The 27,646-nt window shown below is 35.8% G+C and overlaps 1 protein-coding gene across 23 annotated transcripts in view; it reads left to right on the top strand.

The window, feature by feature from the left end:
* PPFIA2 (PTPRF interacting protein alpha 2) overlaps positions 1–27,646 on the top strand; it is a 458,316-nt gene that overhangs the window by 53,957 nt on the left and 376,713 nt on the right. For 16 of the 23 annotated variants that reach the window (XM_033117052.1, XM_033117051.1, XM_033117061.1 and 13 more), the window contains one exon: positions 25,100–25,153. The exons of the other annotated variants lie outside the window; for them this stretch is intronic. In XM_033117052.1, the coding sequence (XP_032972943.1) occupies positions 25,100–25,153 (54 nt within the window). The remainder of the gene's footprint in view (positions 1–25,099; positions 25,154–27,646) is intronic. 23 annotated transcript variants of the gene reach the window in all.

Here is a 27,646-nt window from a genome sequence, read left to right as displayed (position 1 = left end):
ATGTGACCAATGAAATGCAGCATGTGTAATAAGCCTCTATTTAGATAGTTTTAATGGAGAACCACATTACCATTTTTATAACATACCAAATGATAGAATGGTAGAATATTAGGCAGTGGTTGATATTTATTTATTGAGGCCTATGTTTCATGTACTGTTGTAAGTACTTTAGGTGAAATGTGCCATGTAAATTTTACATAATTCATTTAATCAGCTTTTATTTTTATTTTCATTTTATACATGAAGAAAGAGGTTAAGTAACTCAATTAAGAGCATGCATTTGGAAAGTGCTGGAGTCAGTATTTGAACCCAAGTAGTCTGACACAGAGCCTAAGCTCTAACCCCTAAGTTCTACTGTCTGAGGCACCATAAAATGATATGAATGATATCCTAACAGAGTCGCAGCATCATGCGGTTCCTTTCGGATGGTGTCCTTCTAACTCCCTCTGAATGCTTGGATCAGTTTGCCATAAGCCCCAAAAGGAGGGGATCATGTCTCTACCTAACACATATAAGCAGTAGTAATAGCAGTAGCTACAGCAGCCTTACTTAAAAGATAACCTGTGCTGAATGTTGACTAAATACCAGACACTGTGCCAAGTACTTTACTTACAGCATTCCACTTAATCTTCCCAACAACCCCGTGCAGGGATTCCATGATGCTCCTCATCTCACAGATGAGGGAAATGCAATTCACAGTGGTTAAGTTTTGCCACCTAGCCATAAGTGCAGGAGACAGTACTACTGCAGAGTCTAAGCTGTTGGTCTCAAAATCTTGAACACTTTCACTTGTTCAAAATTCTTTTGGAGTTTAGCTACTTTTCCATCGTTCACCTCTGCTTTCTCTTCCAAATCTTTTTATCCCAATTTGGGAGCAACTTGTAGGTGATATTTTATTGATTTCTAATGTATATAAAATACAGCAAGCCCATACTTTGAGCATGCTCAGTGAAGTTTATTTCCATTCAAAATTTTTGTTTTTACTTAATTTTTATATCTAACAAATCTATTTTCTCCTCCTCCTCCTCCATTTTCTCCTCTTCTTCCTCTTCCTCCTCCTCCTCTTCTTCTTTCTTCTTCTTTGTTGCCTTTATTGGTAATTGTCCTGTGAAATATTTCTGTGGCAATTTTCAGCTGTTCGTTTACTTTTTTATATCATTTTCAACACTGTATGCAGTTGAAATGTAAATTCAAACATAATGCATAATGCCAGAAGTGGAACTAGTAATCTTTTACATAGTGATATAAAATTGTTTTGAAACACATGTCCCAGAAACATATGCTTTGGAATGTGCCAAACAAACAAACAAACAAACAAACCAAAAACAAAACCCTCTGAGCAGAGAAGGTTTTTCAGATTTCATGTTTTATTTTTATAAGCTCATCATTCATTGTTTCTCACAAGCTATGGCAAATTTTTCATTTGGCAGAGAAAATATCTTTAAAAAGCATGAGAACAGGAATTTTAACTTTTTTTAAAAAATTAAAGCAATAGCCATACAGTTACTAGAACTTTGTGTTTGATTAACAACTGTCATTTTTATTTTTCAAAATATTTTCATTTATATAACACGTATGATCTTTATTGTTACTCTTACAGTTAGATAGGTTTATCTTTGCTTACCAAGTGAGGTAACTATGGTTCTTAGAGGCTTCAGAGAGCCAAACAATTTTATGTAGCAAGACCAGAATTAGCATATATGGCAGGGAAAGAACATTCAACTTTTTTTGGCATTTTGGCCCTTAGTGACTTCATTGGCAAGATGGAAGAACTCCTTGGAAGCAAAAGGCATCTCCAAAGAGAGTGCAAAAGGTACTACTCTCTAGAGATCCACAGCCACTCAAAAGTATAATGAAAACAAAGATTCAGGCACTTTCCCTGAGAGCTGCAACAGTCAGTACAACCCTAATTGCAAATAGAGTGCAACTCTCATTTCTGCCCGGCCATATTTTTGGGGCCCACAATCTGACAGCTGCCAAGCCACGTTCTCAGGACACAAAATGAGACAAACAAAAGGGCAATAGCTGTCCCTGATAGAGAAAGGATGGACAACCAGTGGATACCTACCCCAAAGCAAATTCGCAAGTCATAACAAAGATCTATTTTATTCCAAATGTATTTTGTCTGCCAATCTGAAGTTGCAAAGGAGTGATAATTGGAAATTTTACCTTCCTCTCTCTACCAGGCACCATAGATAGAGATCTGGGAAATATGACTTGGGTAAGAATTCTTACCCTTTCTGGTCTTCTGCCAGTCTTCCAGGGATCTAGTCTGCATGCTCTGGAGCAAGTGGTGTGTCTCATTGCATCTCATCCTGGTAACCAGAAAACTGTACAAGAGGAAACATCATTTTCCCTCCACACTTTATAGTGAATACTTAACTGAGACCCTGTTTTCTCTAAGGCACCTCATAGATGGATAAGCTTATTTTAGTTAAAAGTTCTCAGCTGAGGCCACTGCAATTCAAGATTATCTTTGGTAAAGTTAACATATAATATCTGTTCAAGCTTAAAACAAAATTTTATTCACCTGAGGCCTCACGCTGGCCCCAGTGAAGTTCAAGTAGGAACTAGTCTGTTCCGGAACCAGTTTGGTTTCTAAATCAGACCCAGTCGGAACCTGAACCGGTCCAGTTTTTAAGTAGGAGCCCGCCTGACTCCAGCAGTTTCTGGACCCAGTTCGGAAGAAGAAGTGCTCAAAGTCTGGAAGTTCATAACGCAAAAGCTGCGGAGCTGGGATCAGAGAGGGACTTACTCACGGCTTCCTGAAGCAGTGAGAAGGTAAGTTCCAGGAGCTCAACAGGTACCGACGTGTGGTTGCTTGTTGTTCTTGGGGGCTGTCGGATTCTGCTTAGGTTTCATCTTCTTATACTAGAACTGTTAATAGATAAACTGAGGCATATGAAAAATTTTTAGAGGTTGAGCAAACATTTTGAATTGGGCAGCATCCAGTGTTGCAGATGGAAAGGAGCTCCAAGGAGGTCCTTTAATAGGCAGAACAAGACTTTAATAGGCAGAAGGGAGCAGAGCAAAGAAAATAAACTAGGCAAAAAAGTGGGTTGGTTATTGGCAAGGTTACTTTAGGGGCTGGCAGGGGTCTGTGAGGCACATTACCGAACTAGTGCTGATCAGGCAATTTATGATTGCCTGGTTTGATTACTGTGGGGACAGAGCCAGGAGTGCAGTTTCCAGGCTCTCTCCCTCAGGTGGAAAGGTGCTGGCTCATGTAGTAAATGGCCATCAACTGATTGGATGGCCATCAGCTGTGGCTAGTTGGCCGTCAGCTGTAACCAGTGAGCCATTGGCTACTAATATAACTGTTGTGGTTACGCTAGCAGAAAATGGGGGCTAGCAAGAAGATAGCGTCTGAGTTAGCAAGAGCAGATTGCAGTTAGCAAGTGAGGTGGGTTGGCAGAGAGAAGTGGACGGCAGGTTGCGGATGGTGTGGCTCCTGCTTCCTGTGTCTCCAACCCAGCTGCCAGCAAGAATATGGTAGTATGACTCCCCTATCTATGGCTCCGTGGGTGTTCCTTTTTGGCCTCACTATATCCTGCGTTCTTATGTGGGGAACAGTACCAGAGACCCTGCATGCCACCCGGCATGACAATGACATTTTGGAAAGAGTGGAAAATGTAAATTAAGTCTTGGTTTGGCGGTGTGGGGCTTATCATAAATGGGCTTAGGTCCATTTTAGGCCAATTGTCTTGTTTTTAAGAAAGGATGTCACTTTTACTTATGCAGTGTAAAATATAACAAAACTTTTAAAAAGAAGGAGAGAAAGGTATTTTTCTGACTCATACAGCTAGGAAAAGGCTAGATAGGGTGACAATAATAGGATCTTTAAATTTGTACCCCCCCCGCCACACACACACACATCCCTTTCACTACCGAATGTTATGGGACTGATTTCACCACAAAGGTGATGCCTACATGCCTAACAACATTATTAGTTCCCTGTTTTCTTCTTTGGTGACTCCTTATGCACAGCCTGTATACAGCTTGTAAACATGCTCAGATTGTGCCCATCCTACAAAAACCTCCTTTGCTAGAAATGCAAATTTTTATTCCCAGACTCACTAAATCAGAAATATAGGATGAAGTGTGGGATCTGCATTTTTATCATCTTTCCAGGTTACACTATATGTGCAGAAATTTGACACTTACATACTTAAAAGGTAAAATTAGCAGGCCCAGTGATTAATCATTCATCAGATGTGACAGAGAAAGGAATCATCCAGGGGTTCCACAAAGTCTGATCTGGGCGCTGAATGGTGATGTTATTTTAATTGAGGTGTAAGGGACAGTTAAGAAGAAAAGATGAGGACTTTAGTTGGATACATTGTGTGAGAGATTTCTCAGTGACGGTAAGCACAAGGACAGATAAAAATTTGGAAGTCATCAGTATATATTACTGCTGATGGTTATAACTCTATGAATGAATGAGACCATCCAAGGGAATCACAGAGTAAGAAGACAGGTGAAACAAGAATTGAACCCCGAGGAATACCAGTTTCAGGGGAGCTCAGGTGGAGAGACATCCATGAAGAAATCTGAGGAGTGGTCAAGGGAGAAGGGGTAGAACTAGGAGAAAGTCCAACATTTCATGGAAGACAGTTTCATGGATTAAAATTTCAAGGAGTGAAGCTTCACCTGTGTTATAGTAGTATTGACATCTAATAAGAATTTTATTTACCAACATATTATGATCATTGTGTCCTTGGCAAGATGAGATTCAACAGAATTGTGGAAGCAGAAACAGGTTTGGAATTGAATGGTAAATAAATATATGGAGAGAGGGAAATGTATACTACTGCTTCTAGAAAGTGGACTAAAAAGAAAAGGAGAGAGAGAGAGACATCTGGAGGATGATTCAGGGCTAAGAAATGTTATTTACAAACTATAATTAATATTGTTTAATGTTATAAGACAGATAAGCATGGTGATAAAATCCACTTAAAGCAAACTTTTATGCTTATGGAATCATCTTAGATTTCAATAATTTGTTTTTCTCTTTATTTTGATTAACCTTAACTAACCTATATCAATTTTAATACTCAAGGAAGAAGCTGACTTTTGTTGTAGGGTATATTTCACATTTTGAAGTTTACATTTTCTTGACAAATGCTTATATTACTACCATGAACAAAGTAATTTTATCACTGCACGATTGTCTTCTTACATAAAATATTTGTGATAATTGTTGAAAAACTTTAATCAAGAAGAGAATATTTCTGTAAAACGTTGCATTTATATAATCTTAAAATCATTAAAAAGTTAAAATAATGTTCATATATTGTTATGTTTATTTGAAAAGTTTTTTATATAATGTATACCAGCGTAGTGTTTTCTCACCCCCATCAATTTTTTAAACTGTTGAAACACATCAAATTCAAGTCAGTATTCAATTGATCTTGTTTTATCTTTTAGTAATGTTTGTGTGTGCGTATTTACCAATTTAAAAAGATTTATACTTTATATACCACCTTTAGTAACTTCTTATAATTTCTTGAATCCTATAATGTTTTATTTTTGAAGTCTTTCTGTAGTTTTATAATAAATTTATGGCCTGATTCTGCGTATCTGTTGATAGTAGAATATCTGATCTAAAGGTTTTTCTGGATGAACATTTTCATGGATAGCAAACATCTTAGCTTTACCAATATTTATGATAAAGTCCTTTGTGCTCAAATGTATTTTAATACAATATATGGTAATTGTTATGGAACATGCAACAGATAACTTAAATCTAGTCTACTCAAAGCCACTACTTTAATGGAGAAAAATCAATGAATCTTTTTTTCCACTAGCTCTGTGTGTACGTGTATGTTTAAGTGTGTGTATGAAAAGGACTAGGTAAATTCAAATTAATAACACTTCTAAACTGCACATTACACATGCCACCCGCCAGAAGTACAGAAAGTGATAAAAGTTATGCAAATTAATTTTAATTAATAAGGTAATTAGAATTTTTAAAGTATTTTCTTCAAATTATAAACAAAATTGTTTTTTCCTCAGGTTTCTACATCTTGATATTCCTTTTTCTAACTCGTTATCCACAGTCATCCTACATAAATCTCTTTTCTTAGAAATAAATATTTCAAACCTTGGTCTACTAAATCAGAAACTCTCAGAGTAACGCACGGAATCTGTATTTTTTTCATCTTTGTTTCTTTTCTGGAATAGTGGGACCCGTAGTGGCATTCATGTAGATATATTTTATGAGGCTTATATAAAAATGCCATTCAACAAATTTATCCGAATATCACTATTTTTATCACATTGGTTATATTATTATGTGTTTCAGATTTCAAACACCATATATAAATTTTTTATGAAACATTAATGTCAAATACTTCATTGTTTGATCATTCTAGCCTGATTTGAATTGAAAGAGTATATTCACCCAGTTATTCAGTTGTGTTTATTGAATGCCCATCATATGTAAACATTGATCTAGGTGCCTGGAAATTGAGCAGTGAACAAAACAAAGTCTTGGCTTTGAGAAAACATGCTGAATTATGAGGGAGAGAGACAACATGAGTGCATTTGTAACATTTGTGCATTTCTATTGATTGGTTTTTGTTTCACTAAAGACAGCCCATGCTATCTTGCAGTTTCTAGGTTATTTTTACTACAAAGTTGTATAAATTATCGTCCTCTGAATAATGGAAATCCACATCCAATAGTGTTATATAATTATGAACAGATTTTACAGCTGAAGTGGTATAGAAAACTCTTCTTAATTATAAATATGATTTATCTGGTTTTCCTTACTTTCCTTTCCCAAACAAATTGGATATATCTCCCTAGTCTGAGCTAGGAGTTGTTGCAAGGGAAAAGAATTGTAACTAGCATAAATAATTGTATTTTTAAATCAGTTTTTAAATAGTTTAGCATAATTTTCTGTAACTTATTATATGGTATAACATTTAGTGAATCAGAATAGCCTGAAGGCCTTAAGTATGATTTAATGACAATTTATCTCTCTTTTAGTGTGTATTTTCTGACAGGACCTCTCAACTGAGAGAGAGGGATGATACCTTTTTTTTTAATGTTTGATTTACTACACAATTAAAACTAATTCATTAAATTAAATTTAGAAATTCAGGGGAAATCTATATTTTCTATGTAAGTTTTCCACTTTTCTCATTAGGTAATGTCTATGATTTATTTTAACAACAAAATGATACTAGATTCATAAATCCAAATTTACTATTAAGATGTTTTACTATAATATGCCCCCCATAATTGCTTCTTCACAGAAAAAATCAAAGTCAAAATGTAGAATTCTATTTCATCATAAGTGTATGAGATTTAGGGATAAAAGAGTATCTTTTTATCTAGTGGAGAAAAACATAGAAGGAGATCAGATATGTAAGGACTAATTGGACCCCATTTTAATAGGTTAATGTTTTATTGGCTATTTTCAAAAGACTGTCCAAAAAAGTCTTTAATTCCTTCCTGAGAAAAGAGTTCGTGGTATGTCTTGAGAAATTGCTTGATCAAAAATAAACTCTGAAGAAATAAAAATACAGTGATATGTATTATAGACAGAAGGTTTCGCTGAAGCCAATATACTCTTGTACAAGAAGACTTCAAGAGACCCTGCTTAATTAGAGGTTCCAATTAAACCTGTAAAAATACGGTGAGATCTGGTAACCTCGGTTTATGTGTCTGCTTCATAAGAGAAGCCTGGTTGTTTTGTAAGTCAGATACGCAAGGTTTAAATATGCAATATGTCAGTCTTTTTTCTACCGTGCACTCGGTCACAGTGTCTCCTGATGAAGTTATGCTACCACATTCTTGTTGTTGGATAATGAGAGTGGAGCGATTGCAGGCAATACCCCTGCTAGAATTGAAAAGCCAGTTTTCCCCCCCACCACCAAGTAATTTAAAATTTAAAATAAAACACATCACAATATTGCAATGACTACTACTGCTGCTACTATTGTTACATATGCTACCACCAGCTAACCTTATTTGCACTTGTTATGTACAATCATTTACTTTCCCAACACCATGTGAGACATCTACTATTATTATACAAGTTTTATATATGCGAAAATGAGCACAGACATGTTAAGTAACTAGGCCACGGTTACATATTTAATCGGTGGCAATGTCGAGAATGGAACCTAGGTATCCTGGCTCTAAAGCTCGTATTTCTAACTAAGCTATACATCACCATGTATTAATACTAACACTAAACTACACAACATAATCACAATACGCTGAAATTAAATTAGCTTCTTTTTGCTGTTGATTTTCTGATTGGGGGGACCCTGTTTGTTCAGATAATTATATAACAGCACTGGGAAATTAGGAATGAGGTCAGGGAGTTGCCTGAGGAAAATAAGAGTTGGGAAATATATAATGCAAAACCATTTAGAAAAATCAGAAATCAATTGATACATAGTGGTGAACATTTGAGCAGAAAACTAAGGTTTCTAAAGAAAACATATATGTATATATATATATATGTATATATGTGTGTGTATATATATATATATATATTTTTTTTTTTTTTTTGCTAAGGGTTGTGTGTGTGTGTGTGTGGTGTGTGTGTGTGCCCGCACGTAGAGTGAGGCTGGATCATTCATAAATGCTCATATAGAGGGGAATTCTTTATATGGAATTTTAAGAATTATTTATATACTGCCTCAAAATATGCTTTTAAATTGCCTTATTTATCACTAAAGCACTAGGTAGAAATGAATTGGATGGATACGTTCATATTTTTATTATGTGGTCAGACATTGAATGAGGAGTATTTTTAATCTATGTTGTAAAATATCTCAGGTTAAAAATAAAGTATGAGTCATCTGCTGTGATGATATATTCAGCAGCTAAAAATCACAGTGCTTTTTAAACCTTCTTTTGTGTCAATTTTAGCAAGTCATTCATACATAATTGAAAAGAAATTGCTTTTTCTTCATAGGATTCCACATTGTAACTGATAGTTATATGGCTTTGAGGTACCAAACCTCAACCTATAGTAATCCCCACAAAAGAATGTTTTCTTAGAAATTTAAGCATCCCTAAATATTCAGAAATGACCAAGACAATGGAAATGTGTGTGGAAGAAAATATGAGTTGTATGTACTTTTTAAAATGATTCATACTGATAATTATCAATAATGCAAGCAATCAATTGCTTACTTAGTGTTTCTCACCCAACATTGCTTTGTTTTTAGAATTATAATTAGAGTTGTACAAATGCATAAAAATCAGAAAAAAGAAAAATGCTGGGTTTTCTTTTTATGGGTATATTGGTAAAAAAAAGTTTAATGCTGTGAAATATTTTTATTTTATGTAGAGCTCTTACATGATGAATATACAAAATTGAATGATAGATTAGAAATGTATGAAATTTATCTTCAGTTGTATTAGTTATCCTTTCCTGTGTAAACAATTACAGTTTTATAAACGTCAAAACTTACTGGCTTAGAACAGGATTTATAACCTTACAATATCTGTGGGTAGGAATTTAGTGCAGCTTCCTGGGTCCTTAGACGCAAGGTCTCTCACTAAGTTTCAATCTAAGTATTAGCCAGGGCTGCAGTCATCTCAGGCTCATGTAGGGGAGCCATGGCTTCTAAGTTCACTTCCATGAGCTGGACAAGCTTCAGTTCCTCTATGGTTATTGGCATAAGACATTTGTTTCTTGTCACATGGACTTCCCCACAGGGATACCCACAATGTCAGCTTCCCTTGAGGGTTCTGAGAGACAGAGAAAGATAGAGAGGAAGCACAATTTTTGTAACCTAATCTCAGAAGTGAGATCTCATCATTTTTACCATATTTTCGTTAGATCCAGCCTACAGTCAAGGGGAGGGGATTACACAAGGGCATGAATTGCAGGAGACAATCATTGTGAGCCATTTTAGAGTCTTTTGACCACAATTTCCAAGGACATCTTAAACAATATTAGTAAAATAAGTGAGATATATAATTTTCTTCTCTTTCTCTTTTTGATCATTTTCTTCTTTATATAATTTTCTCCCTGGGTGTTACCTCTGGTCTGAAATTACTTATTTCTTTCCCATGACTGACTAAAGTTTGCTTTGAGCTGTTATCTATCAATAGGTATTTGCTGAAGTAATCTTATTTCACATACAAGACATTTGAGAAATGCAATGCAGACAATAGAAGAACAAGTAATTTAGTGTACTTCCTTCCAATGAGTTTACATTGGAGGTACTTAAGATTGGGTAAAGTCTGTTGAAATGATTTACTTAGTGTTAGTGACTAATTCCAATATGTGTTATCTTTTAATTATGCCTAAGATTTAAGTGCCTTAGGAAAGAAGAATAATACACAATGGTAGAATTTCAGATACTGGGATTGAATGGGGATACCTTTTGGTAGAGGCCTTAGGAGTTCCTTGCTTCCACCTATAGGCAGCTACCTAACTCTAAAGACCCTTCCATGGATTTGGCATTTTTTGAATCAACATGTTTATTAGAAGCCCAGAGAACATAGAGAGGTGTGAGTAAATCTCTGCTAAGGGAGTAAGAATTTATATGGGAAGAAAACACATAAAATGGTAATATAAGGCAATATATACCTGAAAATAAATATAATGAAAATTTAGTGGATGGAGAGGTCACTCTGGCTGGTTGAAAGTCTTGTTTGTTTAGAATCTGAGGTACCCTTGTAATTCTTGTGATTTAGGCCAACCCTACTCTGGCATACATTTTTGATATCCCCCTGCGGTAGGCTGAATAATGAGCTGTCAAAATGTCCACATCTTAATTCCCAGAACCTGCAAATATGTTACCTTACCTGGTAAAAGGGACTTTGCAGATATGTTTAAGAATCATGAGAGAGATTGTTCTGAATTATCTGGGCAGGTCCAGTGTAATCATCAGGGTCCTTGTAAGAGGGAGGCCAGAGGGTTAGAGTCAGAAAAAGGAGATGTGAAGATGGAACCATAGATTGAGTGATGCTCTTTGAAGATGGAGAGTGGGGCCATGGGCCAAGGATTGCAGGCAGCCTCTAGAGGTGAGAAAAGACAAGGGAATGGAGTCTCTTCTGAAGTCCTCAGAAGGAACACAGCCCTGCTCACATCTTGATTTTTAGTCTTCTGACCTCTAGAACTGTAAGATAATAAATTTCTGTTGTTTTAAGCCACTAAATTTGGAATTCATTTAAGCAGCAATAAGAAAGCAATACATCCCTAGAACCCTGGGATTCCACTTATCCACTCCCAGTCTAGGTTGCTTAATCCTTCTAAGCAGTCCCTCAACTACCTTTCAGGATGCACTCCCTCCTTTGTAGCTCAAATCTGGTCCTCAGGAATGTGTGTGTGTGTGTGTGTGTTGGGATTAGAGAGTGAGAGGTTTTGGTGCCCATGTCTGAAGATGCCAGACATTCTGAAATGACACTGTACTATACACAAATAAGACAGCAAATGGTGAAGATGTGGAAAAATTGGAACCCTTATACACTGTCAGTGGGAATGCAAAATGGTGCAACTCCTGTGGAAAACATGATGGAAATTCCTCAAAAAATTAAAAATAAAAGTACCATATGATCCAGCAATCCCACTTCTGGGTATTTATCCATAAGAACTGAAATCAACATCTTATAAAGATATTAGCACTCCCATGTTAATTAAGGCACTATTAAGCTGAGATATGGAAAAGACCTAAATGGATGACTGGATAAAGAAAATGTGGTATGTACACACACACACACACACACACACACACACACACAGTAGCTACTGTCTATCTATCTATCTTACATAATACACACACATTGGAATATAATACAGCCTTTAAAAAAAGGGAAATGCTGCCAAGTGGAATGATGTGAGTAAACCTTGAAGACACTATGCTGAGTGAGATAAGCCCATCACAGAAGGACAAATTCTGCATGCTTCCACTTATATAAGAATCAAATAGTCAAAGTTATAGAAGCAGAGAGTAGTGGTTTCCAGGGGCTATGGGAAGGGGGAAATAAGAAGTTGGTAATCAATGTGTATGGAAAATGAATAACTTCCACAGATCTCCTGGACAACAATATGCCGTTCGTTAAGAATGCTGCACTGTGCACTTAACAGTTTGTTAAGAGGATAGATGTCATGTTAAATGTTTCTTTCTCTCTCTCTCTTTCTCTCTTTGTCTCTCTATCTCTTTCTGTGTGTGTGTGTGTGTGTGTGTGTGTGTGTACACACCGGGGGTGCCAAAAAAGGTATACAAGTGGACACTTTAGTCAACATTGCCCAAGCAGTAGTTTGCCATAATCAGAAGTGTCTGGTCGCTAATGGCAACCACTCTGAGCACCTCTTGTAATTGCAGAAATCAAACGTGACATGTAGTCATCTTTTGTTATTGGTATATATCAAGTATTATAATTTTAATACAATTTTCCTTTCTTAAAATGTGTATGCATTTTTTGGCACGGTCTCTATATTTACTATTCAGTATGCAAATAATGACCCCATTTAGGAAAGATGCTTATCAATTCTGATGGAACTTTTTAATTCATTTATTTTTTACATTATTGTATTATAAAATAGCCTGCTATAGCTCCTGGCTTGAGGATGTGAGGATGTGTCACCACAGCGTTGTTCTTGGCCTTTGGGCCAAGCCAGAATTGAGGAATTTTAATGTTGGGTTATATGTAGCTACTGCATTACACTTTCAGGATTCGCAGTCTAGTTCTGGGGATGCTGGAGGCAAAGGAATGAAGACTGACCGACTGTTAAACAGTAACTGCAGGTGGTCCGTGTTTTGCATGGTATTGCATTGACTGAAACCAGCACGTATGAGAACCAGAGGAGCTGACTGCTTGCTCTACCCAGTAACTGAGTTACCACTTAGCAAACAGGACATGGTTCTTAAGTTTATCAGTTTCGGTTAGGGCTCTGCTGTGCACAATGAGCAGTGCCTGCATTTTCTGTCAGGGTGGCTTCAGGCTAGACGCATGGCCACACTTCTTTGCCGCTGCACTAACTTCAGTAGTCTTAGCTTTCTTTGCACTTTGGAATTCTTACCTGGCTATCTGGGTCAGTTGAATGCTTTTAGTTATATTTGGGAGGAATAGTAAATAACGAAAAATGTGTTTCAGCAATATTAAGGAAAGGAGAGATCTGAATATAAAATATTCTAAAATAATGTTGATCAAAGCACATTATAAATTTTGAAGCTTGGTTTTGGTTGATATTGGGGGGAACTTGATCAAATGATTAGAAGAAAACAAAACTGTCTACACAACATATACTGACTGTGGGACATTCTGTCACTGACTCTAAGTCTCCAGGTTGGAAGACTCTTGCATTATGCTACAGTCTAAATTAGTTTAGGAGAACAGCATCCGTGTACTTTATGCTCTAATTTCAGTCATTTTCATTTCCTTTCATTTAATAGTATTTTGAGAATGTGATATTAATATTGCAAGCATTGATTTATATCAGAATCCGGTAGCATCAATTCAGATGGAACTGCCCAGAAGAAAAATAGAGAAATCATATATCCTAGTGCTATTCTTAGTTACCATTATAATCTTCATTCATCATTTCAGTAACAGAAGAAATAGGAAATGAATTCAAAATTTACTTCTTGTCATTTAGAACTTGGTAAACTTTTCTTTCTCAAAGAAAATAGCAATGCAAAGCAAATTTGTCTACATATCCCTTACATTCAAATTAGAATACTTTCTGAAAATTTTGCATATCTGATTTTAGATAGTGCTACTAATAACTGTTTTCTCAAGTTCTCATCTCTTCCACCACTTCTGTCTGATTCCTCCATAACTATTATTTCCAAAATTAAGATATGAGCATGAAATACTTGATATTTAGGTGAAAAAATCCAATGGCATATTTCTCTGAAAGTTTGAACTTTCAATGAGTTGAAAATATTTTATCTGCTTTCTTAAAAATATTTCTTTAAAATATTTTATCTGCTTTCTTCTCATAATTACCTTCAAATCTATTTATGTTAATTGGCCTGCTACCTAATATCTAGTAATACAGGATACAGTTAGAAAAATATTTATTGGAAGTATCTATTTAATATGCATATTCATTTTAATAAGCTGTTTGCTCTGTTTTTGTTTTCAGTTCAAAGCAATTCTTTCTTGCAGTTATTTACAAATCAAAATGACAGATGGCTTTAAGGTACTATATTCAATGGAATTGCAGATAGCAACAGTTCGAAAATAACATATTTTATTCTTTCCTCTAAAAAAAAAAAATCACCTCAGATAGGATAATCTCCACTTTTTTTTAACCAAGTAAATATTTTAAGCAATCATTTACTGAAGTAAAAATAAAACCTAAGTTTTAAAAAGGGTATTGTATTTTTTCCTAGTTATTTATTTGTGTTTTGTGTCAGATCGGGGGTGATCAAGTATCACATATTTAGAGGTTTAATTGTAAATTAAGATCACAGTAAAAAAAAAAAAAAAAAAAGATCACAGTAACTGAGCCTCTCACTCTCACATAACAAAGACTGATAAATAAATCTCCCATAAATTATGTGTATCTAGGATTATAGCATTGATATTCTCTTTTACATTTTGGATACTTCCTTGCAGTTGGTATAGTACATTTCAAACAGGCTCAAAGCTGCCCACCATGGTACATAAACATATGATGTCAGATACACACTGAAAGAAGAATAAATTGTGTGTAGAGTCATAATATGAATTTTCTCCAAAAATAGTTCTTACCCTACAGCAAAAAAGTTGCTCAATTTTTAGTTAGGACAATAAAAATTATATATTTTAAAATGACAGGGAAAAATTTATAACAACCAATGTCATGGAAATGCATGAAAATTGTATGACTAGTTGAGGAGGTAAAATATAAAACAGGATCTCTTGCCTTTCAGGGAAAACACATTATAGAAATCTAATGGAGATTTGTATGTAAAATTAATCTACATCTGTGTCTTATGTACATGTATTTGAATGCATATCTGTTTCAACACATATTATGTAATCTTTGCGCATAACCTATCTTTATTTTATACATGTGTATTCTAATCTGTGCCTATGCATGATTCTATGGATAATAATAGCTAATGTTAATTGAAAGTTTATTATAAGTTATCAATAAGTAACTTTTCATGAACTATCATAATTAATAGTATAAGATCCTCCTATGATAGGTACTAGGACATAGATTGACTTATATGAGGAACAGAAAGCTGTTGGCCCAAGGTCACACAGTTGGTAAGTAGTGAAGCCAGGCTTCAACCTGTTCTCTTGATCACTACGGTAGTTTTTCTTGCATGTGTGTTGCATCTTGCAGGCTTGAGGTAGAATTGAAGTACTGCTAGCTACCCCTCAGGCAAGGTCTCTTGGGGGGTAGTACTTCTGTTATGTTAAATCTCTCTCTCTCTCTCTCACACACACACACATATGTATATATCATCCAGAATTTCAATTTCTGAGGTAAACTCAAAGATAATCAGCTTCTCAATGTCTGCTTTATGCTAACAAACCAATATATAACCAGAAGGCAAATCTGTTTATATATAGGATAATGCACATTTCAAAGTGGTCTCAAGTACCAATGGCAGCCAATCAGCTCATCCTTTCCCTGCACAAGGAGTTCATGGGAAGCTAAATTCAACATTTATTTAATTTCTTTAACATTTATTGGTCATTATTTGTGATCACTACTGTGAATACAGTGATGATAAGTTCAGAATTGAGCTGTTTAGCCCTTAAATCACTGGGAAAGACAGATGAGTAAAAGGAAAACTATGAAATGATGCAGTCATGAAAGAGTTAATGTCCGATGCTGTGGGAGTAACAGTAGAACCATTACCCTGGCCTGCGGGATTCAGGAAAATCTCCTGAGAGGAGGTAATGCCTAGGTTCTCTCTCAAAGGGCAAGTGAGATTTATCCAGAAGAGAGGGGTGACTTTCTAGGCAGAAGGATCTGCGGTGCAGAAGCATAGACGTAAGAAAACACCTAACATAAAAAGGAAGTATAGGGTTCATTGTGAGAGGAGTATAAGGTTTCTTTAGAGGAAGTGGTAAAGGCTGAAATGAGGAAAGTAGTCCAGAGCTACTATATAATGAAAGACCTCAGGCATAAAGATCCTTGGTATTTTTTCTTCTTAAGAAAATGGGGACCTTATAAAGAATTTTGAGTACAGGAATAACCTATACATATTTACATTTGAAACACATCATTCCGGAGCAGTGGTTCTCAAACATTAGCCTGCATCAGACTCACTTGGAGGACTTGTTCAACACAGTTTCGGATTCCGTAGGACTTGGGAAAGGACCAAGAAAATACATTTCTAAGTTCCCAGGTCACACTGATGTCATTGGCTTCCAGCCCGCACTTTGAGAACTATTTCTCTGTGTGAGGGTGAGTGTGTGAAAAAATACCTCAGAAAGAACTCAGAAAAGACATTATTTTGGAGAAAGCCAGAGATGGGGAAAAATAAAACGAGGCTTTGAACTAAGGTAGTGAATACAGAGGTTATTGAAAGAAGGGGATGAATTGGGCTGAGCACATATTTCGAAGGAAACATTGGCTTGATGTGTAAATACCAGATTGAGGGAAGACTCTATTGACCTACAGAAATCCAGATTGGGTGACTGACTGTTTATTGGAAATAGCAACAGAAATGAGTGCTGGGGGAAGACATTGGATGGGAGGCAGCTGGCCAAAGTCGTGGCAGAAGAGGAGACAAGATGATGTCTGATTTGGATGTACAGAGTTTGAAATAACAAGGATGCATCAATGTGTAAAAGTTGGCAGAGAGGAGCTGAACGAGACTGAGTCAGGAGTTAGCAAAAGGCCCTCTTTATCACCTCAGCCACGTGGAAGGGAATAGACAAGATAAAAGCAGTTCCAAAATTTCATAAGGAAAATGTTCCAAAGAGGGCACTCCCTGGAAAAGACAGGAGCCTCAAATCTCTTTGGCACTTTCTTCAGAATACCCTGTTCCATGCAACTGGCGCAATTATGTCTTTGATCCATATTAGATTTCCTGTTTAGGTCTGAGTTTGAGAATTTTTGAAATTATAAATATAACAAAAATCTTTGGAATTTACTTTTTTGGTAAATCCAATAGCATTGACTGTCATATCTGCAGGTCAAACAAGGATTTTTTTTTTTTCCATCAGAAAAAATCTGATTGCAATTTTATTCATTCCTTCTACAAATATTGAATGAGTGTGTTTTCTCTCAAGTCACTGTGTGGCGTGCCAAGAAATCCTCCATACTTTTTTTCACACCTTTTTTCATACCTCAACTGATTCAAAAGAGCACAACTGTTAAAAATAATTGCCTGTAGAGTCAGCCTATCTAGATTTGAACACCTGTTAACTATGTGATGTCTGTCAGATCATTTAAACTCAGGAAGTCTCAGTTTCATCATCTTGAAAATGGTGGAAATAATAACAGGTAGAAGAGCTAGAGTGTGGTTTAATGAGGCATTAGAGTTCTTAGCATGGTGACCAATACAGTAAATGCTCAATAAATGTTAATTATTAGGTTACCCAACTAAATTCCTAGGACAACTTACCCAGTATTCATTCAAAAAGAAAATACAATTCTGGCTATCTGAAATACTCAAAATTATTTGCACCAGATAAAATTTACCCCTATAATCCCTGTTATAATTTTCATACTTTATTTCTCAGAATTCTTCCTCATGTTGTTTGACAGATGGATATACTCTTAGACTGGGAGATCCTGAAAGTCCGAGTGTCTCATAGACTCTGGATTTCCATCCAGCAGAGTCGGTATGGCACCTTAGGCTTATCATGTGTACGCGATGTGTCGTCTAAATTGTATTTCCCATTCTGACTCCCTACTAGACTTTGAACCCTTTGAAAGCTGTGACCTTGATATAACCATCATCACGTTCTCTGTGTCCAGCATATTGCTTCAGTCACAACAGAGGCTCAGTCATTCTTTTCTGAAGGAATTAATTATGTGACTCAAGGAAAGTTTAGATTTGGGTGGATTATGCTCAAAGTAAAAGTATAGTGATTTTTCATTTAAAAAAAAAAAAGAGTGACTGAACAGGGCTCCTTCTGGCGTCCATAGGAAAGAAGATTTATAAAAGAAGATTTATAAAATTGGTTGTGTGTGTTTTCTGCTGCTTCTCTGCCTCCCAGGAAATTTACCCTGTAATGTTGCCAAGGAAACACTAACAGCTTAAGTCTGGTTGAGGAGGAAGATGCCTCATTAACAAACTCAGCTTTATTATTTGGATGCTTGCCTCAAGGCAGTGGTGTTCTGTGATGAAGCATTGTTTCTATTAAGCATCATGTGAAAAGCTGAATGATTTTTTTTTTTAATTTTGTCTTCTGACTTACTCATTCCCAGTGCTGTGAACCTACAAACTATGAGCTGTTACATAAATATAAACTATTGATTTTTAATTGAATGTATTTGAACTGTTTACTAATACTAAGCACATATGTTAGACAAAGCTTTCAAGCACTGATTTATTCATTGTGCAATGATTAAGGTATCGGGTCTGTAATCTGAAGTATTGGCAGTATTTTGCCAGAAGATGAATTTAACATTGTTTGTTGCCTATTTAATTATTTTGTATATGTTCCTTCTTGTGAACTAGAAACCCTGGGATATATAGGCATTTACTGCCTCAAGATGAGATAATACAGAGTTGAGTGCATTTTGCTTTAGGAGTATGTCTCATTAATGATGTAGAATAGAATAGAAAGTGCACTGGGCTTGGAGTTTTGGCATTTTTTGATTTTAAAGCTTCTTTCCAGCAGTCACCGGCTGTGTGATCTTGGACAAGTCATTCCTTAGTTTGTTCATTCAGGCATTGCATAAATGTTTGTGTAACCAGTGTTGCCTGGAGCCATGCTTTCCAAGTGCTACATTTATACAAAAATGAGAACTACTTGGTCATGTATATCCTCTGAGCCTTAGCTTCTTTATGTATAAAGAATGGTTTTATGAGCTGTATTTATTCCGTCAGTCAGTCATCCATTCAAAAAGTATTTATTGAGCCTCCCCTGTGTTGCAAGCATTCTAGAGGCTGATGAGAGGTGTTCAACCCTTCCTTACTGGACTCTGGACAACAGAGTTTTCACCTTACTTCTTGGGGCTTGGGGTGGTTATGACTTCCAGCTGTTGCTAGTCCCTGTGCTTCAGTATTCCTGTGGATCCACTAAACCTTCCCTACATGTGCAAAGTATCCTTTTATTAAACACTCCTTTGTAGTGTTTATGTGTTTGCCATTTGTTTCTGGGTATAACCTTCGCTGATTTAGACAGTTAGTTAGGGAAAGTCTCAGATTTTGATATTTAAAATGAGATCTGAATGAAGTGACCTAAGTAGGAGGATATCTAGGGAATGAGCATCCTAAGCAGAAGAATCATGTGCAAAGGCCCTGAGATAGGAACGATATTTGGACTGTACTTGAAACAGCAGTGGGGCCAATGTGACTGGATGGCAGGAGAGAGAGAGGGATAATGGCAAAAACCAGGATCAGTGTGAGGGCCAAAGCCAGATCACCACAGGGCATTGCATGATAGAGTAACAAGTTTGCATTTTATTCTAAGGGTAATGGCAGACCCTTGGGAGGTTTGGGTCAGGGGAGTAATCTGACCTACCTGATTGGATAGTTTTTACTGTTGTGTGGAGAATACATGGGGGCAGGGAGATATGACGGATGCAGGACCAACAGTTAGGAAGCAAGCATTTCTGTAGTCCCAGGAAGCAATATTTTTGATATGGTCCAAGGGGTTCGAATGATAGGAAGGTAGGTGGTAAGGAATAGTCAAAGTTAAGCCATATTTTAAACAGGGAATTGGCAGGATTTGCTCATGGATTTGGACCTGAGAAACAGGGTGAATGGTGACGTCAAGATGGAGAACACTAGAGCCGGAGCCTAATTTGGAGGAAGGGTTCAGGTGAAGATCAAGTTTGATTTTGCATTATTAAGTTTTAGATGACTGTCGTACTTTCAAGTGGAGATTGGAGTAGCAGTGTGGATCTCAGAGGGTAAATTGAGGCTGACGTTATAAATTCAGAATTCATCAGAATACATGGTACTTAAAGCTGTGGTACTAAATAAGATCATTTAGGAGGTGAAACTAAATGGAAGCCAAGAGAAGAAGTATTTCGAGGAGGATGGTGTGGTCCATTGTGTCAAATGTGGCTTAGAGATCAAGAACAATGATGATGGAACATTGGCAATTGAGTCAGCCCACTGGATCTCATTGGCAACCTTGATAAGAGCAGTGGCAGTGATGTAGTGGGGCCAAAGCCTGTATCATGAGATAATAGAAGATGAGGGATATTTTGAGGATCTTTTTCTATAAATGGGATGAGAGAAATGCTTGATTTTGATATTTTTGAATATATGTTTGTGCAACCTTCTCTACAAACATAAAATACCTCAATCAGGTGTTTTTAAAGACCTTGAAACAAATTTTAAATACAATCATTCAATAAAAATGGTTGTTATTTTACTATTTTATGTTAACTTCGCTGCACTGATACATTTTTGATAGATTGTTTAATGCACTAAAATGTACTCTATATTGAAATATACTCACTTTCCTCAAATAATTTATAAAATAGTCCCAGATTATAAATATGCATAAATCAAATTTTAAAGCACACATAGCTGGTAATAACATTGTAATGTTTTAAATATTTTCATATTATATAAAGTGACTTTTTGGAAGAGAAATACTTGCAAACTGAATATTAACTTTAAATGCAACTATGAGGTTTTAAAATGTTCTGGGTCTTATGGCACGTGCATCATTAGATTCAATGAACTATTTAGAATTTTATTTTCTTCTTTTTCAATGTAGTTGACACCCAAACTACTTTAATATCTTTTTCTTGACCATAAGTGGAGGATCCTACTCTTCAGGGATAAGAATAAGGGTCCAGCAATAGCCCCGAAGAAGCCCAAAAATCCCATTTCCCACTTCGACACAGAGGAAGCAGTGCTTACAGCATCTGACCGTAATGACTTGCACTGAAAACCCCATGATTCCTTAAAGCTCTGTCATTCAAATTGTCTGTTGAGGGGAAAATATGTGAACTCTTGGAGCCTGAGACCATAGGGAAAGTCGGTACCGTTGGGAAACGCACAGCATCAGTGCAGCACAACGTGTTTACATTAAACCTGTGCTGAGGTGATACCTATGCCCCAGGATGCCCTCCAGTCTCCCTGCACTGAGAGCTGTGACACTGATTGCCTCATTCCAACTGCATGTCAACCTTCCCAACCTTTAAGACTTCTTTCTGATGCAGGGGTCGGCCTTTGATGACAGGTGTCCTTCCCAGAGGCAGAGCTTCTCAGTATTAAAAGAGACTGACTACAGAGTATGTGTCAGAGACTGGCTAATAATCGCACTTAGGTATTTGATATCTTGGAGAAGGAAGTGAAACTTTCACTACCTCACATTTCAAGAAATAAACTTGATTGTATACTTAATAGGTGCTAGTTTGTTTCTTTTTGTGTCGATGACAACAACCCATGTAACGGAGGCTATGCAATACTGGTAGTAGGCAGTCTCTGAGCAACAGCATACAGGCAGGTGCCAGGAGGGCTGGCCACACTTTTATAGATTTGACTGGGAAGGAGACAATGAGTCCAAATGGATTTAAAGAGTTTATTATGTATACAGCATAAGCAAGGTCACTGAGGTGTCAGCTTTCCAGGTCCCTAGAAGGGCCAGGACGAGGGTGAGATGAGTAAGGTACTTAGAGCACAAAGTTTAAGGGTCACTCATTTCCAGGATTGTATAACTGCCAGCCCTGTTCTTGCAGGACTCTAAGAATGAAGCTGCTAGGGCACAACATTTAAGGAGGCACTTAGTCTCAGGGTCCTGCAAGTGCAGGGTTAGCACTTTTATGACCCTTAGAATGAGTGCCTCCTTAAATTTTGTACCTTCAGCACATCACTTGCCTCCCTCTAGTCCTGGCCCTGGTCCCTCTTTCTCCAGGACAACTCTGAATTGGATGTGTCAGACGATAGACAGTAAGATTGGTGCACCCATTTCCATATTGCACCCAAGCAGTTTGATAGCCTAAGCAGGATCTGGGGAGGGGAGAGTGAGGTAGAAAGTTCCATGCCTCATTGGTGCGAGGGAGGAGAATGCTAAACAGCCATGTGAAAGTTCCTCATGACACTACCTACCTCGTCACATTCTTGGGAGGCTCACAGGAAATCATCCCTCCAGGACTTAGGCCAGCCTATGGTTTAGCCGTGCTGAATGGCCTGTGGGGATATATGCAAGGTCACCAGGATGCCAGGAAGCTGTGCCTTTACAACTGGTATGAAAAATACAGGCTTGGAGCCATGCAAATATGTTTTGTAACCCCACTTCTTAATAGCGATGCGATATTGGGTATGTATATAAGCTTTTAACCTGTTAAGTGAGAAAAGAGGTAACTAACTTATAAGGCTGCTACAAGTCCCTTATAAGGCTGTTTATAATGTATGTAAAGCATTTAGAGAGTGCCTGCCGTGTAGTAAATGTTTGGTAAGTAGTAGCTATTTTTATTAGCTATTAAATTTAAATGAACAGAGTTTGTTTTGAATTTTTCTGATCAGACATTACATTATTTAGTTGAAAAACTTTCTAAGATATCAATGTATTTACTTTTTCACGTCTCCTTTTGTCGTTATCTATATAAAAAGACATTTAAATAGCAAGAGAGACACAATATTCAAATATTTCAGTTATATTTTGCAGATAAAATATTTAATAACCATCAAAATATTGACTTGCTTTTAATTATGTTCAGAGTTTCTCAAAGGATTTATTTATTTCACCTATTAATTTGACCACATAAATGCATTCATGCACACTTATGCTCATTATTCACACCTGAAAATTTTCTTTTTGCATCAAGTGAGAGATAAGCCATGTCTAACCTTGGTGTCTGTCCAAGTAGGACACTCTTTTTAAACTTATACTCAAGCTAGAACATAAGCTCAAACATTGTTTTTCAAATAAAAGAATAAATGGAACAAAAATGTATACCTGAACTGTTTAGAGCCACAAATTCATAATTTGCTTTAATTCAACAGTTTGAAACCATAACTATTAACGCCACTTCCACTCAGCTTCCAAATTCTACTTTTGCTTTACTTTTCTCAAGACCATGAATATTGTGAAAAGCTTAAAATTTTAGAAATCTGAAAATTGGCCCAATTTATCTGTGATAGCAAAAGTCTTCATGATAGAACTTTCAACAATTTGCATCAACAAATTTCAACAAAATGCATCAACTAAATTGCTAAAAAATTTTTTATCTGAATCAATTTCTCTATTATCTCTTGGGTAACACCATCAGAAAATCTAAAACCTTCAGTTCTTCATAGCTTTCTAAATCAAAATGTACTTAACTCAAAATATACTTAACATCATTTTCTTTCATTTTAAATGTACTTTGAAGAAATCTTCCATATGAATATAACTTTTTTTGTCATGGTCATAACAGGAGAATGGGCTGTGTGTTTCAAGTTCTATTAATATAATGTTTTAGCCATTTTACTACCAAATTTTGTCAGTTCATTTCATAACACTCTAAAACAATTTATTAATTTGTATTTTATCTTTGGATCAAAAAGGAATATTTTTGTCACCTTAGAAATATGTTTTATACTTTACTTATATAAGGACATAATTTACTCAGATGACAATAGGAATATTAACATGTAAGAGCAAATAATTTAGGTGTTTGGTTGTTTATAGTATGTGCACTGTTGGAATAAAGAATTTCAACAGGATGGAGAGAGAGGGTTTTTTAAAAATAGTCTTAGCAATGCAGACATATTAATTAGGATCTTTTAGTTTTTAAGAGCCAGAAGCTCTCTTGAAGTTGAAGGCAGGAAGAACATCTAGTTTCAAACATCGCCCAAATGAGAGAATTGATTCTAAATTGCCTTAATTCTCTGTCAGGCGCCTGCAGCATTTGAAGAGATTTTTATAAACCATTTTTGGAACTAGAATGGGGGAGGAGAAAGAGTAGTTCCTCATGTTTGAGACCAGGGAAACGGTGCAATCTAGTACCAAGTGAAGTAGTAGCATAAATCTTCTTGATATCAAGGTGTTGTTTCTCCAATCATAAGTATCTAATTTTCTTTTCCTTCTATCTTTACTCAATTATCATTCATTTTTGACCTTTTAACTGCCACTGTATTTCAACAGGTTCCTCAGCTCTATACTTACAGTGAGATGCAAACAGATAAGAAGTGACCAGGGTCACAAGAAAGAAACTTTTTAGCAAAAAGTGTAACTCTCCAATCTAGCCTCAAACTCCTCCTATCCAGCAGCCTTTGAGCAAACAGATTTGTTTTAGCTTTTTTTCATTTGGGGGGTGTGGGAGGGTGATCGAAAAATTAAAACAGTTGCAAACCTTAGCATCCTGAGAGATTTTACTTAAAAATCTGGAATTCTAGCTTCTTTTGAAAGTCATATGATTGGTAACCCTGGAACCAAAGCCTCACAATGGATAAGGCTGAGCTGTTGTAGTCGTCCCTGTAAACATGGCACATGCTCTCCAGTTTGTCACAGGATCACCCATTTCTCTGTGATATCTTTAACAATTATAATCATTACTCAGGTAATGATTACTCTTTGGATACTGACAGGACTAGAAATTGATCCTTGTAAAAGAATAGGTTATCCTTTTCTTTATATTTTTCATCTTTTATGTATAGTAATAGAGTGGACTATAAATAATTGAAAATTTTTGTAGGTTCAGTATTTTCCATGGAATTAATATTCTTGCAAATATTATGTTAAATTGCAGTTTCATTAAATTTTCTTTATTATTTTCTGCCCTCACTTCAGCTTCTTAGAGAACAAAACATCTGCTCTCCCACCTAGAGCCATTTTCTTTGCAAATTTCAGGAATAATTAGTCTGTTTATATATTTTTTTTTTCCTTTTATAGATTGTACAGAGTTGGAGAAAATATCTACATTTTTAGATACAGGTTAGTTGTATAGCATTTGTATAGCAAGATTATTTAAAAACAATACAAAAGCAATGTAGCTGAGTGCCCTAAGTTTGTAGCTTAAAGAAAACATTACTCTGTGGGATTGGGAAATTCTCCATGCCGTTGAGTAGCATTTTACAATCAACACCTCTCCCCTTTTCAGGATATCGAATCCCTAACAGGAGGTCTGACTGGTTCTAAGGGGGCTGATCCACCGGTAAGTTAGCTTCTTCATTAAATTTGACTGTTGACGAATTGAATTATGTACACACCGGATCCTCAGATAGTTACTTGTATACAATTTGTCATTTAGGTAGCTTTTTTGAAATATATAGCTATTGCAGTAACTAATACAAAAGGGTGAACTTGCTTTGTGGTGTCATTTGGTGTTTTAAAAAAATTTTAATAACTCATAAAATTCATCTCCATATACTGACTCTAAATGTAAAATAAAGGCTTCCTTAGAATATACAGATACTTTTATGTCCTACTGATGGGCTACACCAAAAGTTATAATCCTTTGGGACTTGGGAGTTACCGCTGTAAGTATGAGTGTATGATTTGGGTTGCAATTCATTTTCTAGTTACTGAGAAAATTTATTTTATCAGCCCATTTAATCAACATTATTAATTCTTGATATTGCTGTTTATTTCATACTTTACCCAGGAAGCTTCTAGAAATTAGAGAAAGTGTTCTAAAGTTTTAAAGGATTGCCATTTTTAAGCAATAAGAAGCAATTGATAGTCTAGTATTAGAACATCTTGGTCATTTCTATGATGTCTCATTTCAGAAAACATTGATTAAAATAATATTCCTGTGATTTCATGTTTGAAGTACAAACATGAATTTGTGCGGTATATCTAAAGTACTAAGATTCAGTGCATTTCAACAAATAGTCAATGCATTAATTTTTATCACCGTTTGCTTTTTACTTGGCACTGTGTGGTTTAATGTGGAACATGTAGAACCCCATGTTATCAATTTTTGGCTACACTTCATCTAGACATCCAGGTGAAGTACCTTATTATATTAAAACACCAGTGAGATGTTAAAAAGATAACTTCCAACTGTAGCTCTTTCTCTCCTGTCTCCCTCTCATGTGTCTCATGATGTTATCCAATCTTCATCAAAGTACTTCAAAAGTAGGCTAAACAACGTATGTTAATTCTTTACCTTCCTTTTATTTTCACTGCCTGAGTTTATTCACGGATGCAAAAAAAAATGTATTGTCTTCAGATAGTTGCTTGTATTTAGTCCTTGACCTATCACATTGTAGTCTAAGACAAGATGAAATGTAAGTCTACCCAGGAAGTGCCTTGTGACAGGATTTATGGCCAGCCCTGTATGTAAGTAGTACAGGTGACTGCTTATGTGATATAATTTCACTGAGTTGCTTGTACAATGTTTGTACATAACATCTAACTTTTATTAGAAAAGTAAATCTATTTCCTTCAAAATAATTTCCTCACCTGTTCACTGATTCCTGAAAGAATTCTACAATTAGAGATCAGTTGGTTTTAAAAGGATTAGTTCCTGAACACCTCTCTTCTACAAGTGGTGATAAAACTCTTACCCATGGTTTACATATTAAAATAATTTAGTTCATCATACCCTTTTGAGAAAGCATCTTTCCAAATATGACAGATGGAGTGGACATAAAACCTAGTTATTAAAAGAAGTCCCTTGCAGGGGAAAAGAGTCACAGAAAAGAAAGATGGTGTCCTGAAGTCAAATTTAGTCAACTTCATTCCTGTTAGCTAAAAGTGAAGTGTGTGTGTGTGTGTGTGTGTGTGTGTGTACGTGTGTACATATGTGTATGTTGGCTTTTTTTGCTTTAGACATAATTGATAATATTTTGAAGATAGAGATTCTCTCTTGGCCATGTGCTGCCATGATTATGGGTATTTTGTACTGCTACCTACATTTTCTGAAATGTAATGATTGTGCTTACTTTTTAACTTTTTGTAGAGTGGAAAACATCTTGCAAATTTAAGAGTGCATAAGAGTTTAGGAAATTGGGGAGGGGAGTGGTAAAAGTACACATAAATTTAGTGTCTGCCATTGTTAAAGAGCAACCCAGAGCGTATTACCAGGAGCTGTGTAACAAAGAGTCATTTTCAGTCTTCTCTAAAGCTTCTATCAAGTAGTCTTAAGTATGAAGGTGAAATGGTAATAGTGTCCTAGGGTTACTTCAGTCATTTGAAAATAAAGCTCTGAATAAAGCTATTGTTTTTGCCTCGGAGTTAGAAAACTGAAAGTCAGATTAAATTATACATAACCTAAATCCATTTGAAGTTTTATGTTAGTTTTTCTTTCTTTTAAAAGAATGGCTTGTAATAGATCATCTAAGTAATGTTATCCATTATCTATTTCTAAAGTTGTGCCTTTTGTATAAATATTAACTGTATTTCTAAACCCTTTTTATGATGAAATTTTCATTGGTAAGAAATTCAAAGTCCTATAATTTTCACTCATTGAACAAAATATATAAAGTGCTGAATGAATAGTCTCTTATAAGGATGTATGGCTGTGGACTCATTTCTTTATCAGTATAATAGGAATCTCTGATACATCTTTAAAGGTAGATGGCGTATTTGAAAATTGCAAAATTTTCTGTAAGTAGATATAAATATTATTCTGAAGCATTAAAAAAAGGTGAATTTTGCACTTTTTCAAATAGCAAGCATATATAAATGTATCAAATTTTGC

The sequence above is a fragment of the Rhinolophus ferrumequinum genome, chromosome 10 (assembly GCF_004115265.2).
Source record: "Rhinolophus ferrumequinum isolate MPI-CBG mRhiFer1 chromosome 10, mRhiFer1_v1.p, whole genome shotgun sequence".
Taxonomy (NCBI): Eukaryota; Metazoa; Chordata; class Mammalia; order Chiroptera; family Rhinolophidae; genus Rhinolophus; species Rhinolophus ferrumequinum.
This window is presented reverse-complemented; position numbering and strand designations above follow the sequence as displayed.